Source organism: Ruditapes philippinarum, unplaced genomic scaffold (genome assembly GCF_026571515.1).
Source record: "Ruditapes philippinarum isolate M1 unplaced genomic scaffold, ASM2657151v2 ctg842_1_1_1_1, whole genome shotgun sequence".
NCBI lineage: Eukaryota > Metazoa > Mollusca > Bivalvia > Venerida > Veneridae > Ruditapes > Ruditapes philippinarum.
The window spans coordinates 525,661-547,228 of NW_026866721.1; the positions used below are offsets into that span (position 1 = coordinate 525,661).

Consider the following 21,568-nt stretch of genomic DNA (forward strand, 5'->3'; position numbering starts at 1 on the left):
TGTACCCTGATGTCCATTTATCCGGTATATAATTTTTCAAAACATTCAAAAAAATGTATGAAACAAATCGATTATGATACAATATTCATTATATATAATAAATGATATTTTGTTAAATAATTGTAATTTATAAACATTCATTTGTGCTTTTGATACAAAAATATTTCCAAATATTTTCGTAGTAAACTAATCTTCCACAGCTGCAAAAAGACCCCTTTAAGAAGCAAACTTTTACCACTAGCTCCACCACTGATTGAGAAGCATAAATGCTAAGGTAATCCGAGTGAATAAAAGTTTTTTTTACTTCCGCATTCCGACTAGCGATAGTAAACTACACATTACATTTCAGTGCAAAATGGCTGCAAACAATGCCGGAAATGGTGAAGTGTCCGGGCGATTTCAGGAAATTCTGTGTCAACCATGTTTGAAAAAAAATAAACGAACAGCAGCGGAAAAGTTTTGTTCAGCTTGTGATGAATTTCAGTGTTTGGATTGTTCTAACGTTCATTACACACACGCCTTCTTAAGAAATCACAAGTTAGTGAACGCGAATGAGGCGAAAACGAAACAAGGCTCGTTTGATATGAAAGGATTAGACCAATGTGATCAACATCAGGAAGTTCTAAAATTCTTCTGCGAAGATGAAAATCAGCTCTGCTGCAGTACCTGTGCTATTGTTGACCATCGTAAATGTCACAGCGTTGTGGAAATTCAGAAGGTCGCTGGAAGGTCAGCCTATAGAAGTTCCACTTTAAAAGTTAAATTGGAGGAAGTGAGAGAGAAGGCTAACATTATCATAGACAGCATTGTCTCATCAAAAGAGAAACTATATGAAGATGCTAAAGAAATACCAATTAAAATCAGACGAATGCGGGATGAAGTAATGAAAATGTTTGACGAGTTGGAAATTTCCGTTGTTAAAGACGTTGAATCGTTTAAGAAAGAGACATTAGAAAAACTGGCAATAAAGCAGTCACAGAACGAGAAATATCTAGCTGATATAACAACGTGTCTGGAGACGATTGACAAGGTGTATCAAAATGGAACTGTGGTACAACGATTCATAGCAGAGCAGAAGATGAAGAATGACGTCAATATTCTTCACAAAAATGTCAATGCAGAATGTCATGATTTAGAGACCGTGACTGCTACCTTTGATTTTGATGAAACATTAAAACTTCCTCCTCTGCCAGTCACTGATTATGTTCCAGGACAACTGACTCTGTTATTCTGTCTATCAGAGGTAGCCAATACTAAAGTTCCTGTAAACACAGAAGTGATACTAACACCAGTAAAGTCCATTGATTTAAAGCAGGGAAAGGGTGATAAAGACGAGCCATTGTATACAGGGATTGATTTTTTACCTGATGGTAGACTTGTTGCCGTTGATAATGAAAATAAGAAATGTTTAGTTTACAATGAGAAGCTTGAGAAAGTGGGATCATATCAGTTATCTTACCGGCCACTATCTGTTGTTGCTGTTTCTGAGGATAAAGTAGCGATAACAAGTGGTGGAAAGTTGTTAGACATTCTACATGTAACCAAATCTAATGACATAACTTTAGATAGAAGAATCAAAGTGACAACAAATTATTACTCAATATGTCAAAAAGATGATAAATATTTCGTCGGCGGGACAATTGATCATTCACCACCTGTTCGTATGATATCATCTACAGGAGAAGAGAAAGATTTCAATATTAACTTTCCAAATAAGTCATATCCTATAGAAACAAGCGCTTGTACTTACATAAGGAATAGTGACAAAGTGGTGCTTACAGACAGATACGAGCACACTGTCTTCATATATGACGTCAAGACAAACACGAGAATCGTAGTGAAGGATGATCAGATAAAGGAACCATGTGGTGTAGCGATCGGTCAATCTGGCTCTATCCTGGTTTGTAGTGAAGAAACAAACTCCATTGTACAGATATCACAAACTGGTCAGATCTTGTCATCACACAAGCTAGATATGAAATATCCAAGAGCAATTTGTGTCTCTCGTGATAAATCCTTTCTTGCAATAACAAACTTATGTGAAGGTAACATAAAACTACAAAAGTTTAAGATATCATATTGAAGACATGGATTTTGACAAATTGATTATGTTTAACAATTAACGAATCATGATAAGTCATCAGTGTAAATATAAATATCAAAAGTTGAGATTTTTTTAAAATTTATCCATCTTTTTACTAGAAAATTAAAAGTTCTGTCTTTGTAATAATAAATTCAGCATGTTGTTTATTTCTGAAATATATACGTCATAAATCATTATCAACATTGCATATAAATTCATTAATGTGTATAAGTCTTATAATCATTTATGACATATGACATTTTGAAATTTTCTTTCGCATTAACAGCACCCATTATTTAATTAATAGTATACATTTACATATTATAATTAAATGGACAAAGATTACATGTATTTCAATCTGTCAGCTTCTATTACATACATCAATGTTTTCAAAATGACCATATTTCAGCAGTATCGGTACTACAACGTACCTGAAGTTGGCATAATGTAATGTATAATTGTATGTTAATTGAATATTTTGTATAACATAGCATTTTGTTTTAAAATCAATATTAAGTGTATAGTGTATTATAAATGACAAACTTTGTATAACACATGTAAATTTATGTATCTTTATATATTTATATTTACAAGTCAAAATAAAACTACTATCATGTTTATTTTCTTGTTTATCATTCGATAACTGATTGTGTTTCGTTGGGGGAAGATAACCTTAATTGAACCATACATTTGACATCAATACCATAAGATACATGTATATATTTTTTAAATATTACCGCTGAATCTAATGTACGTTATGACATGTAATTGCCTTTCCTTAAAGATGTTACCACAGCTCGAAGGCCGAATGTCTCACAAAGTACAGATTTATTTATTAGTTAAACTTTCATAACGAACTGCACGCACGCATGCACGGGTCAACACATCCAGAGGCACGAAAAGCAACATAAGCCATTTGTAATCACGTAAAACTCGTGCAAGATGAATATATTTTTAAATCACGATCATGCAGAGATTCGATCTCTACCTGAATATCAACCAACATTTGCTATTACAACTTGTTTGATTTTTGACTACTAAAAGTAATTTTCGAATAGGACTTAACATTTTATGTAATTGGGTTCTAAAGCAAAACGATGACCAAAAGTAATTTGAGCTGCGTCACGACAAAACCAACATAATGGGTTTGCGACCAGCATGGATCCAGATCCGCGCAGTCTGATCAGGATCAATGCTGTTCGCTATCAGTTTCTCTACTTGTAGTAGGGTTTGTAAATGAACTCATTGATCCTGACCAGACTGCATTTGTAATTTTCAAATAAACTTAAATAAGACACCACTACGAGAACACCGCCCCCGTTAGATTTAACGTCTCCCACTCACAGTATAAACGTCTTATTTCATACTCTGTTATATATCAGATGATTATATTCTGATAAACCACTACTAGTGAAATTTATTAAATAAAATTTTCACTGTAGCTGGACTACGAGTATATCGGAATGCGGATGAAAATGATATCGTGACTAAATGGAATAAATACAGGATATTGAATGAGTGTAAGTTTAATACCGAATTTCTTGAACGAGTTGAAAAAAGTTATATTTTGCGAGCCTCTGGCGACCATAATATTCAACGAGTTCAATACATTCAGTATTGAACTTAGACCAATAAAATATTCTATTTATCACATATCCAAAATGAGCAGTGTTTAAAGTGAAAAAGAAACAATATAATTATAATGTAACGCTAACATTTAGCCTACAGCCCTCAGGCCATTATGCACATCTTCGGGCCATTGTCGCACAATGGGGAGCAGCAACCAAGTATTTACCTCTAAAATCATTACGGACTTAAAAGTTACTTTCCTATAAATGCAATTTACTCAGTGCTCTACAACTATCAAAGATAAAAGAGGACTATACATGTATTTGATGAAAACGCTGTATTTCTAAAAAAATATGTGTGTTAAATTTCATGGAAAGAACAAAGTCGATACTATGTCGAATTCCGTTTTTAGTGTCCAACTTTATTTGTCAGCCAATGAAAACGCTGTATTTCTTAATAATTCCGTGCGTTAATTTTCATAGAAGAACAAAAGTCGATACTATATCGAATTCCGTTCATAGTCGACTCCTGTTTTTCATTGTACATCATAGAACTACATAGTGATGTAAAAAAGTAAATAATAATGAGGCCAAATAAGGCTTGACACTAAGTATGTTAGTATTCATCCGTAGCTGTTCTAAAGAAATTAGAAATATTTTCCTGTCGCTCCCGTCGAAGTTTCTAATTTCTGTAGAACAGCACGGATGAACTCTAACATACAGTGTATACTTATTGCATAATTTGAACTTATAGCAGATCATCCTTTCACAAAGCCGAACTTAGTCATCCTTTCACAAAGCCGAACTATTGCAAATCTTCACCATACGTAACTGTTTTATAACCATTTGGTTTGTTGAATTGAGAAATTTTAATGGAGAGATCAACAAAACTCAAAATTCACCATTCCATTCAGAAAGGGGTTCGGTCTAGAGGTAGTATTTTGATTATTTTCATTGTTTCTTTCACAGTGTTGTTATGATGATGTCATACAATGTTCGTTATTTTGCATGTTTTGTGTCCTCGTGGAATAAAGCCTATTGGAATAAAATAAATTGTCATCACGTCATATCATTGGTAAACATTGCGTTAAAGACAATGACAATGTCATGATACAACATTTTCATATGAATTTCTGATCTTTTTTCACAATGTTTTGTTTCCTATACCACGTGACGTCATTGCTAGCTATCTTTGGACAGTGATGACATTATCACATCACCAGGATGTCCCATATCAGCTTCCGTACGTTCGATTATTCACTATGTCAAGATGTCCAACATGACAATCAAATAAAGTAGGATTTGTCTGGATGCAGTCATTCTAGCATTAGATCTAATTGATTAGAACATTTAATTGCTTAGCAATAATATTCTCTGTAGCTTTTTAAAATAAATATATATTGGACTATTGGTAAAGACTAATGGTAAAGAATGCGTAATTATGTTATAGATTTATCACATAATGTGGAAAGAACATCGGGGGAGTTAAATAGAGATATTTTGTGGACCTAAATCATTATTTGCTATGCCCTGTTACTGTATCTCACTTGACATCACTCGAGAGTGAGGATGACACAATTTAAAAATGTGAAAATTACGGACTCAGCTGTTTTGAGTCTGTTAATGAGAGACGATAGAATTTGCAACATCACATAGCCCCATACTTCAAAAGTCTTCAACACTAAGTATAAAAACCTCTTCCTCGTTGTCTTGTTAAACAAAGGGTCAGTCTTCCTAAATGGGGTTAAATCTACTATTTTAAGGCGAAACAACAACAAGCAACATCCTTGGCGCATTTCTCATATGGGATCTCAATTGCAAGGGGTATTACTCCAGTCAGCAATTCATTTAAGGGACATTCCTTCGTTGGCTTAAAGATAAAAGGGTCATTTTTTCCCATAGACCGTAACAACAAAGGATCATTTTCCATTGGATCTCGTTTATAAGGGACACTACCCCCATGGGTAGTTTATTATAAGGGACATTTCCCAACAGATTGTAACTTAAATGCCTAAGGGACATTCCTTCCACGGCACTTAGCGTATTATATGCTTACTTACATTTTGTACAAATATATCATAAACAGAATATTTAAATTCTATGCTATCTGATCAGTTTCTGATTACGTCATCAATTTAATATTTCCTTAATTTTTATATTTGTTTTGGTGCAAAAAATGTAAGGAAAAGTCATTATTTCAGATTTGAAATAATAATAAAAAGACCTCCTCTGAGTAATAATAGTAATTAATACGCTGAGAAAAAATGTCCTTATAAGCTCTCCCATCCTTATACCATCATAACATTCCCCGTAACCCTTAATATATTCCACTTAGGGAATAATTTAAAGTTGGAACGGGTCAACTTGCTAGGTCTATATAACAATAAACCTCCTGTAAAGTGACTCAAGTGTTTATAAGTAAGTGCTGAACAAACTGTGTGTAGCCTTTATAGAACAAAAAACAGCATTTTCATGACACTATATTAAAACAAAGCTCTTATACTCTCCTTAAGATGTATAAAGCAAACTTAAAATATTATTTTATGGATAAGGTTGAAATTTTATGAAAATGATAATACTCGTGTTATATTGAGGGCGTTCAGCAGGTGCATTTTTCACACAATTTTAATGTAACAGAAATGAAAAAAATAATACAAAATGTCAATTTAGTTTCAATATTTAAAGAAATTAACCAAATTTTGTACCTACTTGAACTATAAAACCGTCCTTCGGATCACTTTGCCCATTTATAAAACGAATTACATATTAGAAAAAAAAACCTTGAAAGAATTTTACCTTAATTATGTATCCGGTAATTTAATCCATAAAACTGTACAAATTATAATCCAAAATTACTGAAAAGTTACACGTTCAAAATAACCAACGTGATACAAAAAAATGAATACCCGAATGAATTTAAAGGGAAAACTTCCTACAAACCTTTTAAGCAGACGTCCTATTACCGCGTTATTATTTTATTCAGTCTATCTTTTGTTTATAACATTTCAAGTAATAGTATATCCAATGTAAGTGTTTAAATTTGTAAAATTGATTATTCATATAGAGTTTACTTCTCAAATTTACAGATATCGTTCGCTGGTTTAAATTGTTTTCCATTCTTCTTTATAGCACAAGTATATACATAATAGTTAATATGTAAAACAACTAAAAGCGAACATTGCCCACTTATATAGAATAATTATATGTATACTGTGCGCTATTGTAATTTGCACGTTTTTTTTCTGTTCGACTTTTAAATGAATGGTTATTTTCAATATGGATAGCTCTGGAGTCTTGATAAAAGAACAATTATACACAATGATCAAAGATAATAATAGTAATAAATAAATGAAAACGATTTTTGCTATTTTTAAGATTAAGAACTTAAGAAAAAAACCGCGAACGAGATTGTTTAAAGCAATGTATATGTTCGACCCTAAACGCAAATTTCTGCATCTGTCAAAAAGGATTGGAATCAGAACAAAAAACAAAATACAAAAAAACAAATACAAACAAAAACAACAACAAAACAACAACAACCACAACAAAAAAAAAACACCAAAAAACAAAAAAACAAACATACAAAAAACGTCGGCATTCTGACTGGGAAATGAGTTGACACTTTCTATTATACATCGATATACTAGTATTTGCATTATTAAGATTTTATTTCTACTTCTTTAAAGCTTAGTTTTATTGTAGTATTATAACATTTCAATCAATATTGGCTAACATTTACTGAAGTTATTCCTTCAGTCATTAAGTCAATCAAACATACCATTATTAAGCTCACTTCCGGTACGTCACAATTCATATCTTTTCCCGCGCAAAATCAATTAAGAACTCATCCATATTATTGCGTTCTGTGATGTAGGCTGCACTTGATTTATTTTCAGTCAGGATGCTCACCTTGTTTCTCTCACCGATATATACACGATATTCCACTTGATCAAAACCATTAAATGTTCATTCTATGCAATGAAATCATAATATTGTATATTTCTAGCACAGCGCATTTGTGTCGTAATTAGGTCATTGCTTTAGAAATTCTATATGCCATCTAGAGACGTTTGATTATTTTTCTTAATCCCTAAAATCAATGGAATAAGAAATCAACTTTCTTAAAAAAGAAACACAATTAATTTGAGATTATAGTTGTACAGAGATTTAAACAAACAGAAAAACTCCATGATGATTTCTTTGCCCTCGTTTTAAGCAGACCACACAAACACACAAACACACGTAAACTCAAATACTGATTAACTTTGAATAATTAAGGAGGCATGCATTTACAGTTCCTCAATAAAAAAAAGAATTGAGATGAGTGTTATTCATTTTTCTGTGTTTTCGTTTTTGTCTTCAAAGTATTATTTAAGATCAATAAGGACTTTATATGATTATTATGAAACTATTTTCAAAGTATCATAACGTACTGCTTTGACTCTAGATGATGACAAAATGTCAAAATTGTTAAATGAGGAAATGAAATCAGAAGCAAATAATTACGTGAATAAATGACAGATGATATCATGCTGTTTGGTACAAATGGTCACGTGATTTTGTTTGTGCATCAACCTATAGTAATTAGTGCGAGAGTGTTTATGAACATTCATAATTGCACCGCGTATCTCAACATATAGTATCAATTATATTTATTTTTTTCATCTCAAATCCTTGTAAACCTTATTTGATGCCTATGTTATATAGTATTATGATGATAGTGTAACCTTTGCATAGCGACCCGCTATATAACACACACCTATTTACAACAACAATAACAATTCTAGCCTAAGTGAGACATCACAATAGATTAGAGCACCATCTCTAACCAACAACCAATTTTTTTTCCATAGCAACAATTTTTTAATTCATAACTTTAAGTTAGGAACCTATTCATCTAGCCTGGGGATAACTATAGGCTCAACTCATGTGCTCGTTCGTGCTTGAATTGATAAACTCTGACTGGGACACCTTAATTTGTTCTCCATTAATTAAGTTATAAAAACGTAATTCAACTTAAAATGTCAATATAACTTAATACCAAACCGACACCCCCTGCCTCCACCCCTCAAAAACAAAACAAACAAACAACAAAAATGGTAACGCTAATATTTTTTATCAGATTATTTTTTTTGATAACAAATATAGGCATTACATGTTTAGAAACAACTAGAAACTAACTAAGTAATTATATTTCTATTAAGTACATTAATACGTGATAAGTACACATAAGTAAACATAAGTAGAGAAGCTTTTTAAATTGATACAGCTATGCAATAATAAAATTCCAAACCTTTACATGAATGTATTTATCATTCTAAATCATTCCGCAAAAGGAAAATCCGTCGTTTGTAATATCCACATAAGAATTAGATAATTATTGATAACAACTATCTTTTTTAAAGTACATTAAAAGCGCATTTTAGTAATCAATCACTACTAGGTCAATATGTAACCGTCTTGTGGAGAACACATCATTTATATTGACGTGTTTGCTTTACTAGAACATAAAGTTTTATAAGACATTTAGGTATGGTCGGTTTAATAGGCAGCAACAGAAGCGTTGTTCAAATATGACCGGTTATAGAAAGTGGTGTAGAATGTACTTCCGTGTAAAAGAAATGCTTCCATTGTGACTTTTGTACAAGGTTGTTTGCAAAGTAACATTTTATGTACTATGATTTAATTATTTCTGTAAACAAGACAGTGGGAATAGTCTACTTTAATGTTTCACTAAGATAATGTTGAGATCATTCAGATATTTTGAATATATCAGTGTAAATATAAAAATTGGTGTAAATTTATAATACTCTTTTTCAGCAAGAAATAGCATTCAAAACAAATCACGATTCATTGCCACAGTAGTACAACGGTTTTTTTTTAGTAATTATTGATGCTATAAGAGCAAAACAAGAACTGTTTTGAGCTTTAATCAATAGGACTGTTCAATATAGTAGTGTACCATGCAATCCTCTCGCAATTTTCTGTGTTACTTCAATAACTTATAATAAATAGTGTCGTATTGTGCTAGAAATGTCTTATTTTTACCCTGGTTTATTTAAATAATGCTGTAAGAATATTTGATTAACCATTTAATCTAGTATGACATTTATTAAAAATATAAAAATAAATAATTAAATATTCAACGCCAGGCCCCGTGTTCACTAAGAAAAGACAAGGATCAGGATCAAACGATCCCGATTTTATTTTCATTATTTTAGAAAACTTAAATTGATCGTATTTTGCTAGAATTAAATGCTTCTTATTCAAAATGTAAAATATTGCTGATTTGCAAAGAAACAAACCTACTTTGGGATAAAATCGACGAATAACAAAAAAGAATTAGAAATAATCAGATCAAAATTATGATCAGTTTAAGGATCAAGATCAATGATGGATCAACTGTTAAATAAATTTTCTTAATTCAGGCGGACTTTAATTCGACATATTCGAATAAACTTTGTCAACGACCCCATCATCATGAGCATTAAATTACCATTTTGTTTACATGTTTAGATTCTTACGGAGACTTCAGCGAACAGGTTATAGAACCAATCCGCATCGAAAGTCAACCAGAACTGTGACATATTGTGACCCCATATTGGTAAACAATCTCTACATAATTCCCTGACAAACAGTTGGGTACACGATTTCATTGAAGTTTTATTTTAAAACCCCCCAAAAATATGTATTGATTCAAATTTGATTTGTTTACCAAATGATATCTTTTATTTGACCCAAATTTGTTTAATAAGTCAGGGTTATTTTAATAGGTTTTTATGTACTGCACACAAACTGCCAAAATTCTGGTGGCCTTTGCAAATAGGGTTGACCCATAACTTTACTGTCGCACAACATCAAAATAAAAGCGACATATAATGTTATGGAAGCCAGAACTAAGGATTGGTTTGACGACGGTACCGTATCCGACGTTTTACGGAAAGGGTCGAGAAGTTGCGATGATTCAAAAGGATGTATGTTTCCATTTGACAGTTCATTGGAACATCTCAACTTTTGTACACGTGCTTATATCGCCGAAAAGATTATAAATTGTGCTTTGTAAATAAATGTTTTATTTCATCTATAATTATTCGTCTTTGAGTTAGGTTTACAGGAAATGGCTTTATTTTGGAAATATCAGGATAATGTAATATCTATATAAACGCCTTTTGTCGTGCATCTTCACATTCTTTTCTTGCTCATCAAACAGGTATTCTTTATAAAAATACTTTTTTGATTCGTTTATAACACTCGTGCATTTAGTTTTATTTTAATGAATGAACATGTTGTTTACAGTGCACCATTGATGTATAATATTCATATTGTATTGCATATTATATATAATATGAAAAGGAAGGGAAACGTTCAATTAACGCAATCCCCACACGATCCAACAACAAAGGACCACCGGCAAGGAACCCAGCAGGAAACGAAACAAGAGCATGACAGGGCACGGACAGGTTGATTGATTTAATTATACATTATACTAAATAACAGAAACCGACAAGGACATTAAACAAGACGATTAATTAATAAGCTCACAAAAGTAAAGGGGTGTAGGGGACGAGCACTTGAGGGTCGGGAGAGTCGTGCGGGCAAAATTAAAGTAATTAAACTAAACTTTTGGACGAAGGGAAGATACTTACCGTAGACGAGAATACAACAAGAAGGGACACAAAGTGTCAACATAATGCATGTATTATGAAACAACAAACAAGACATACATCTGAGGAACACAGAGGGGCGCCGCCGCCTTGGATTGGTCAGCAGCATAAGTATTGCTGGGAAGTTTAAACCGGTTATTGGTGCACAAACCTCACTCTTAGCCCACTATGTTCGTTTTAAACGAGAAAATGTAAATAAAATGAATCCGTGTCAAGTGAAATTCTAACAGTTGTTAAGGTGAAATAATAAAACTAAGAAATTATCATGTAGATATATATAAAACCCAATGGCCATAACAAAAGTACTTAATGCCTTAAAGGAAGACGGAGGTACAAGAAAATCACCTAGAAGGGCCAGACGAAGCAAGGCAAAGGACTAATATTAAGGCAACTTAGTCCAAAAGGGCTTGAAGAACTATCCATCATAGAGTATCTCACTTGGCTCGTCAGATGTTAACACTAAGCATGCGGTATATCTTAAAACAGAAGGGTCATAATCTCTTTAAAAACAGTTTTAAAAATGTGAATAAAGACACACAAAAAATAAACACGACCCAAGATCTTACAAAGTTTGTAAATGACATCCCCATAAAAATCAGGCTTGTTAATCCCTAGTCGCAGAAGTGCGTTTGAATCAATATTGAAATTTTAAATTTAATCGAAATTACGATAATAAAATTTTGTAAAATATTTCTGTAATTTCTAATAGCCCTGTTTGAGAAGCTTGCATGTAATGAAAATATTCCGCTAGTTGAAGTTCACTGAGATAGACACCATTTGATTAAATAAGAACTATTTAAATCAAAACTATCATCAAGGCACCGGGAAGTGTTTTTAAATGCTACAATCTTGTTGTGTATCATCGTAGAGAATCAACGCAAAGTCTCTTTCATAGCAATATAAAACAAATCGGCGACCAGGGAAGACAATTTAGCGCGGAAAGAGTAAATGGTATTTAGAGAGGGTACAGTATAGTTTCTATTTAATTTTAATAAAGGATTAGAAAAATTGATGAATAGTTAGATGGACAAGTCCAATAAAGAAATTTAGCGCGGAAAGAGTTAATGGTCTCTAGAAAAGGTCAAAGGCAGTTTTGTGAGTGTGATTATTAACAATTAAACCAACATATAATCTTAGATTTTATAAAATCTATTTAACGATTGCAAGTAACTTTCATGTATCTAAGCTAATTCTTTTTTATCTTTAATTTGAAGAAAGCAAAATATCCTAAGGCAAAGGTCAAAGAGATTCCGGACACAGCAAGTACCAGAGTTTTCTTTCCAAATCTGAACTGACCAGTGTTGTTACTGAGTTTCTTTGTAATGTTCTCTTCAATTCGCCCTTTCGTCATTTCCTGAAATATATGTGACATTGTTAACATGTCAATAGTGAACGTAGTGTAAATTATGTTCAGTATCATAATTATACAAAATATTCAAAGTCGTTGTTTCTTTAAGTAAGAATCTTTACATTCATTGTTCATTACTGGTTGGTTCCAGGAACGGATTCGGAAGTGTGTCTATAAGCTTATAGCTTCTTACACAATCGAACTAAAATAAATTTATAAACCAAATATGCATTCTATTAAAACGAGTAGTAACAAACATTTTTATTCATAAAGGAAGATAGAAAGTTCCGTAATCATTATAAAAAAAAGGTTCTCTCCACTAGGTCGCTTATATTTAAGAAAAAGGAAATAAAAATAAATTAATTAAAAACAACAACAACAAGAACAACAACAACAACGAACAACAACAAAAAACGAAAAATTTGACTTCAAGGCCAAGACATTTAAATATATCGTTCTTCTCTGTTTCGCACGAAGCGTTGTTCTGCGTTTCTTAATTGCACCTGCATTGTCGATCTTGTCCTCTGAACCACATCGAAGCTTGTTGTTGTTGTTTAATTTCGCGCTTGAAACATTGAAACATCATAATTGATGATCATCATTTGCAGACCTCGGTAGCACCTATGGCGTTGTTATTTTCTGATCATACTGGAGGGTTGTTGTCGTTGTCTGAGGCATTACGAAAATGTTACTGTAGCTTGGACTGAAACGATGCGGATTTTCAGTGTTCCAAGATGTAGGAACGATAAACAGCTAGGAGGTACGTGCCATTTTATCATCTGAGTATTTAGACAAATGTGTTTTATAGGTAGAAAAATGTTATTGTGGTATTTTGTATTATTTTTGAAAACATGATGTTATAACTATAAGAACAATTTTGTGTCTTAACGGTATACTATTTACAGATGTATGCATCTTTGCCTAATTTGTGGTAGCACTGTTTACTTTTAACGGTCGCTAACTAGATGTCTGCACTTTTTTCGAGACGAAACAGAAAGAAGACATATTTCGATACAACAGATTGACATAAAATGTTGAAATTGCACAAATCATTCTATACATGTACTGTACTAATCAAGCATATAAGTGGCTCTTGTACGGAGATTGGTTCAAATATTTCCCAATTCTCCCTATTTGATTTTTAGGTACAATATTTCACAAATTATTCACATTAATCCATTGTAACATTATATAGTGAACATATTAATATTATAGTGAATTAATTGTTATGTTAAATGCAAATATTCTTTTTTGTCTTTATAACGCATTTGTCAAAATGCAAAGATAATAAAATGACACATACAAAATATTAAACTTTAAAACATTTCCCGGCAAACTTAAAGTTGAGAGAAAATGGGAGTAATTGAATTGAGTTATCATGGAATCAAATTTGATTCAAAATGGGCGATCTGGAAATACTGCAAATATTGTAAGCACACTAACAAACGCCAGTCAATGGCTTGTTTACTTCAAATTTTTATTGATATGAAATGCCTGATTGAAATACAGGAAAAGGGACATAACTCTTATGGAATTTTACAACTATTTAGAATTTGTAAGACTACTGTATGTATATTCTAATAGAAGGGAGGTAATTCAAATAATACTAGTATTTGTTTAGATGAGTTATTTCGCTTTTCAACCTTATCACTTATCGCTCTCGGACAAGTAAATGATTAGGTTTTTAGCTAACTTCTTACAGAATATGTATTGATATGAACAATATTTCTACCTAATTTGCAATATTGACGTATTTAAAATGTAAAAAAAACAACGTTTTGAAATAATAAAGAAGCATAAAACAATTTTAACAAAATGGCGGAATCAAATGTATTGTCTTTGGATAATAGCAGCTTTATATTTTGGTTTCCTTAACTTCACATCTTTCTGTTTTATTTTTTTTACTTCAACATAATCTTCATTTAATTATATTATATTATAAACTAAGATAAGGTGTTTGTGGCGTTAGTTAATCTAAGGAATGTATCGCAAAATGCGACAACGGGATCCTAAATCATGCACCGTAAAATCAATATATTTTGAAAACAACTGATTTAGCATCCTTTTCTTTAGAAAACAAAAGTAAAATATCTAATCATGAATTGGAAGATTGTTTTTCTCATTACATTTACACTTTTATTTCTTTTTAATGTATATGTTAAGTATTAGAAACTGTGCTTGAAACTTATAATTTTGTGGTCTGTGACTTACTATCCAGAATTTGCTCGTTTTACAAAATTAATTTACTTATTACTGTATACATCTTGCAAAGAACATTTTACACTACAGATTTTTCAATAAGATTTTATAAGGACTTCTACGAGAACACATGTTTATATCATGTTTGATTTTGTGTGTTAAGAGAAGGAAGAAAACTGATTTATTTTGGTACCAATTAATAACGTCTCGCGTGATTTACTTAAACTGAATGTGTATTTTTTACAACATCTCCAAAACCATAAAACGTAGGAGAAAACACTTGGCATTGACATTTAAAGAACGAAACAACGAAGTTGTCCTTGATCATGAAATCCTTTCTACGGCCATTTGTACTGTACCTTGCGAAAGTGAAGGCAACTAATACTGTTAAAACTGCTTGATAGCTTGCCTAGGAACGGTGCAATGGCTGAACTATGCTCTGGAAAATTCAATGTGGCTTACTGCCATGATCCGGTTTGAAAATTGCAAATTCTACCAAATAATGTCACGCACACACACACACACGCACGCACGCACGCACGCACGCACGCACGCACCAACACACACACACACACACACACACACACACACACACGCACACACACACACACACACACACACACATATGTATATATTGAAGGGTTTCAATGTAGAAGTTAACAAGCTTGTTTTCAGATATATACAACTTTAAAATTTAATAGTAAATTAAATAGCTTTAAGAAACCAAGCATAAAAGATTCACTTAGTCTAAGAAATGAACATGATTTAGTTTAACGTAGAAAAAAAATCAAGTTTTGGCATCCTAATGTGTAAAAACATTAGGCATGATATTCCATTCAAAATGTGACTTAATAATTGCAAGCAATTACATCAATATAAAGACATAAAAAGTTTGAGAGGAAGACATCTGACAACATTTGGTAATATTTCCGTCTTAAAGTCCTCAATTAGTTCTAAAATGATCTTACTAATATCTGCCCCCCCACCCCGAGTCCATCAGAAGAAATTATAAACGCAATTAAACAAAACTGTTTTGAACTTTAAATATGGAACTGAAAAAAGACAAGGTTAAAAAGGAATATTATTGTGCAAGATAATAATATGCTTTGACTTTTCAATTTCCATTAATTCATTTCAATCAAGTTGGATCAATAGAATATTTGATGAAAATAACCATTGATTGTTGAAATAATAATAAAGGTAAAACTGGGTGGAATAGATTAAATAAAATATAATTCAAAAATATATGACATTCAGAAATAATTTATCGAAAATATTTTCTTCAGAGAATTACTTATAGCATTGAGTAAAATGAAGCTTATAAAAAATATTCAAAATCTATAAATCTACCAAACATATGATTTGGCAAAATTCTTATATAAAAATAATGGATATTTATTTGTTTCCAAAAATTGAAATGTGTAAAAAGCAATAAAATAAGATTTATTTTTAACACTTTTAAACAATTTTTTAAATAGCTGAAAACTACTTTAAATATTCCTGATACAGAGATATTTAATTCATACAAACTAACTTCATCCATTCCCATAGAATGGAAACGTAAACTACAACAAACCAATCAAATTTTAACACCTGCAGAAATAAGCACTTTTGATATAACAGAAAAAATCTAGTCTTTAATGTAAAGTCATTTAAATCTTAACACAGGTTTAAAGAAAATGTGTGTGTTTAAAAATCTCAAAAAATTATCACAAATTGGGAAAAAAACGATAAAGCCCAAACCTGCTCCAAAAAAAAAAAAAAAAAATCAACGACAACGTTATTAATTCATTTCAATCAAGCTGGATCAATAGAATATTTGATGAAAATAATCATGGATTGTTGAAATAATAATAAAGATAACACTGGGTGAAATCGATTTAATAAAATATAATTCAAACATAAATGACATACAGAAATAATTTATCGAAAATATTTTCTTCAGAGAATTACTTATAGCATTGAGTAAAATAAAGCTAATAAAAAATCAACAAAATCTATAAATCTATCAAACATATGATTTGGCAAAATTTTTATATAAAAATAATGGATATTTATTTGTTTCCAAAAATGGAAATGTGTAAAAAGCAATAAAATAAGATTTATTTTCAACACTTTTAAACAACTTTTTGAATAGCTGAAAACTACTTTTAACATTCCTGATACAGAGATATTTAGTTCATACAAACTAACTTCATTGGAAACGTAAACTACAACAAACCAATCAAATTTTAACACCTGCAGAAATAAGCACTTTTGATATAATAGAAAAAATCTAATCTTTAATGTGAAATATGATAAACAAGATCAACAAGGAAAAGCGGCGCTCAATGAACGCATGTCAAGTCATTTAAATCTTAACACAGGTTGAAAAGAAAATGCGTGTGTTTAAAAAGCAAGAAAAATAATCACAAATTGAAAAAAAAAACGAGAAAGCCCCAACCTGCTCCAAAAAGATATCAACGACAACGTTAGCGTGCATGCAAAGATAACATCTTTTATATATCGTTTGCTGTAAGTCAATAACCGTGATGTATCTGTATTTGTAATATTTAAGCATATCATCAGCTATCTGCCCATCTAACCTATTACAGATATGTTCCATTTGACCCATTACTCTATCATTACACACACTTTTTTCAGCTATCACATTGCTAGAAGACAGTTAGTATAGTATAAGTGTCTTCAGCTTGTTCCATTTTAATGTTCACCTAAAAAGTGTACGCTGAAAGTCAGATAACCTTTAGTCTGTATCTGTGATTTGAACCATCTCAATGTTTACATATCCTTCTAGATCACCAGTATTCTTTGTATACTTGACGACTTCTTCATGCTGCGAAAAGTGCAAAAAAACACTAATATATTCAATTGAATAAAAGAATATACAAAATACAGTTCTTATTCATTTCTGTTTAAAGTGTCAATACATTTTTAACTTTGTAAATGTTGTGATCGTCTTTTAAGTGAGATGTATAAACAAACTTACTGTTTGATGGGTTTTCATACGCAATGCCATGTGAAGGACAGTGAAGTATTCTTTTAAAATATCCTTTCCTAAAATCAATAAGATGATGTCGATTCCAAATGTTACTGCAAACCAAATTACAGCAACTGTGTTTCTTGAGCAGTCTTCATACCACCAAATAAAACCGTCTGGACATTTGTCAGTACATAAACCATCGTAGCCAATGAGAGGTAAAGGACAGTTTTTGGTACACCTTCCATTATGAAAAAATGACTCTTTGTCATTACAGTAACGAATGCAAGACCATTGTACATTTCCTTTGTATTTATATGGGTTTTCAGGAGGACATTCTTTAACACATTTATTGCCATTAAGAAATAACTGCGCTGGACATTGATCATAACATGTGAAATTATAAATCTTTTTGTCAGGCGGGCACGATTTTAAACAAATAAACCCTGCATTCACAGTGTGGTTCACTTTTGACAATCTTTTCTGAAACCATCCTACTTGTATCCATCGGCTTACAGTTCTTTTACTCTGTAGAAGAAATCGTTGAGCTTCAGGACACTCATTCACACATGAATTGCCAAATTTGAATGTAAAATGTGGACACTCATATACACATGTGGAGTTAAATTGGTAAGTTCCTGGTGGACATTCAAGTAGACACTCCCAGTAACGATATAGTTTTTCACACATGTAATAAAGTGAACATTTTATAACTGTTGTCCGTTGAATGATAAAATTGAAAGTATGCGGGCATTCGGAGATGCATGTTCTATTTACAAAAAAAGTATTATTTGGACAAGTATCCATGCATGTGGAGTTAAGAATCCACTCATTTTTACGGCATGCAGTGACACATTCAATAATTCCTACTTGAATATTTTGCTTTCTCCAATAAGTACTCCACCCACTTTTTACTAAATCATATTTCTCATATGGAATGTGAGTATGACGTTTCAAGTGTAACATTTTTGGGCAAACAATCTTGCAAGTTTTGCTAACAGTGAAGAGCCCATCAGGACAAGCCGGCAAACACATTTGATTCATTTTATACATGGAATCAGGACAACTCTTTGTACATGTAAGTCTTACCGTAACCGTTACACAAATATCTGTATCACAATCTTCCGTCACACTATTGTTATACACGAATGGAAAATCATTCGGACATATATAAACACAGGTTGCGTTTAGATACTTGTAACCAGAAGGACAATTGGACACGCATGTCATATCAAGCGTGAACATATTTTTAGGACAAAGCTCACGACATATTGTTTGTTTCTGGGCAACTTCATGAATATCTACGCTGCATGGATTGTTATTTTGGAAAAAGCAAGAGTACGGACGATGTTTTGAACACTGTGATCTGCACATTTTATTGTCAATAACCGTTCCATAAGGACACTTTTCAACACATGTCAAATTGTGGTTAAACATCATTTGTGGACATTCTGCCGAACAATGCAGTCTGTTATATTTTGAATCTTTTGATACAACATATGCGCTCTCTTTAGGACAACGATTGACACACATGTTATTGAAAACGTAAGGGTAATCTATTGGACATCTGAACAAGCATGTGTTATTGCCAAATATCACAGTCATGCCAGTACAGTTTTGCAAACAATACTGATTATATGAAAAAGAATGTGAAGCTGGGCACTGATTTATACACCTAGAATTAAAGATATATTTGTTCCGGTCACAAACATTGGTGCAGAAGCTGCCTTCGATAAGATATTCACAATCCTTTACACATTTATGGAAAGATATACCATTTACTGTTACATTTTTTATAAATGGCGTAATTTGTAGACAACCAGTTGTACAATTATTTTCGTGTATGTACTTATGCGTCGATGGACATGCTTTAACGCATTTGCCGTTATAAATATATTCGTGACGATCACACGAGGTCACGCATAGTTTTTCAATATAGATGTCTCTTCCAAGAAGCTTTGGTGTTTCTCTTAAAATCGTATTTCTAGGACAAAGATCTACACATGTTTTATCAAAAACAAAATGATTTCCACACTCAGCAACACATTCCGTTCCATTAATATACGCTGATTTTGGACATTCGAATACACAACCACTTGTTGTGCAGTATGGTTTATGCAGTGGACAAATATCGGGTGATGTACAGAGAAGTTGACAATCAACCTGGAAATAAACCTTTAACACTGTAAGTTATATAAGAAAAACACATGTAATACATTTTACATAAAAAAGAAAATAGGTTATTCGATTAAAATTTCAAAAAGACATATGCAATGTAATCAAATATATAAGTATAAAATATGTCAGCTTACCAATCCCACATGAAAGAAGTACACAGTCAAGACATATTTTATGAAACTGTTGATGATTTTGTTTCGATACATTTTGGCATTTATCTAGAAAGTTAATCTTTGCATTGATAAAACAGAAAATAATATCACATTTTTTCTGAATTATTCTATATCTAACTGTCCTCAAATTGAATTTGAACATGTATGTTATTAGAATCATTTCAAACTCGTAAGCATAACAAGATATAGTTAATAAAGATTGACATTTCTTTTGAATTCTAAATAAGACAATACTTTTTTTTTACAAAACCACTATCGATTTTTTCAATGTTATATGGCTTAATTATGTAATATGATCGTCTTAAATTGCAATAACGCTTCAGCAATTAAAGAAAACAATTTAATTGTTTTTAACTGAATACATGTTGGTTGCCTTTAACATACAAATAACATAACTAAATTTTCTTTGTTCGTCGAAACTAGACAAAAATGTGTGAACCAACTGATGTTAAATTACAAAAGGAAGTTAAAGCGGATAGAATGCGTTCCCAAAGTAAACATAATATTCCAGACTTACCTAATACGAAAGACTATCATCTTTTTATATGTTATACCGCATGTGATGCAGCAATCGTTCGAGAAATCGTGAAATATTTAGAAGCTGAGGGATTAAAATGCTGCTATAATGAACGTGACTTTCCATCTGGTAAAAAAGTGTTACAAAACATTAACGACGCTATTAAGAAGAGCACGGGTATGATCATTATTCTTTCGGAAGAGTCAGTTAGCAGTAGCTTCTGTCAACATGAAATCCACCAAGCTGTTCACACATGTATAACAGATGGTTATATCATCATACCTATTACGGTCGAGCCGTGCGATATTCCAGAAGTTTTGCAGAATGTAACGTATATAGACGCTAAAAACAAAGAGTCGAGCGAAATGCATATACCAATAATAAATGCATTTTTACAAAACGGTAAGAGTTTTTCTTTAACTTCCAATTAAACATGATTACTGTTAAGTCATTGTACAGAAAAAAGTGGATATGACAATAATTCGGATTAAGTGTTTTTGGAAGCATTAATCACAACAAAATTTCATGACAATTGCAGAAAATTGAAAAGACATTAACAGTTTTAAGTATCATATTTGCAGTTTGTGTCTGACATCACATTGCACTTTTTGATATGCATAAGAATACTCCTTGTAAAAATGTCAGGATGAAGTGGACATGCTTAAGATATTTTGAATTTTAACAGTAACATTGGAGATAATGTTTTTCTTTTCTTTCACAGTATGGGACGTAGAACAGGAACGTGAGTACAAAAAACATAACATGTTTTTGTTCATGAAATAAATATGTACTTTAAATAATTCATTTTATTTAAACTTTTAAGCAAGGGCCACCGCAGGGCGAGGCAATGCTAGACTTTTT

General features: G+C 31.8%; 2 protein-coding genes across 2 annotated transcripts; one reads left to right on the plus strand and one right to left on the minus strand.

Annotated features, from left to right (window-relative positions):
• The first annotated feature begins 355 nt into the window (after positions 1-355).
• LOC132733482 (uncharacterized) lies at positions 356-2,083 on the plus strand. Its single transcript, XM_060720132.1, has one exon. The coding sequence runs from the start codon at positions 356-358 to the stop codon at positions 2,081-2,083; it is 1,728 nt and encodes a 575-aa protein (XP_060576115.1).
• A 10,418-nt stretch (positions 2,084-12,501) lies between these two features.
• Positions 12,502-19,992, minus strand: LOC132733483 (proprotein convertase subtilisin/kexin type 5-like). Its single transcript, XM_060720133.1, has 2 exons — positions 17,849-19,992; positions 12,502-12,669 (listed from the first exon to the last, which is right to left on the minus strand). Exons 1-2 carry the CDS (start codon positions 19,442-19,444, stop codon positions 12,502-12,504), a joined length of 1,764 nt encoding a protein of 587 aa, XP_060576116.1. The 5' UTR covers positions 19,445-19,992.
• Positions 19,993-21,568: the final 1,576 nt, after the last annotated feature.

What these genes read in the sequence shown, in the direction of transcription:
- LOC132733482 (XM_060720132.1), top strand. Translation starts at nt 356, where the DNA reads ATGGCTGCAAACAATGCCGGAAATGGTGAAGTGTCCGGGCGATTTCAG.
- LOC132733483 (XM_060720133.1), bottom strand. Translation starts at nt 19,444, where the DNA reads ATGACTGTGATATTTGGCAATAACACATGCTTGTTCAGATGTCCAATA. An exon ending in GTATGAAAACCCATCAAACA is followed by an intron (nt 12,670 to 17,848) that starts GTAAGTTTGTTT and finishes CATATATTTCAG; the next exon opens with GAAATGACGAAAGGGCGAAT.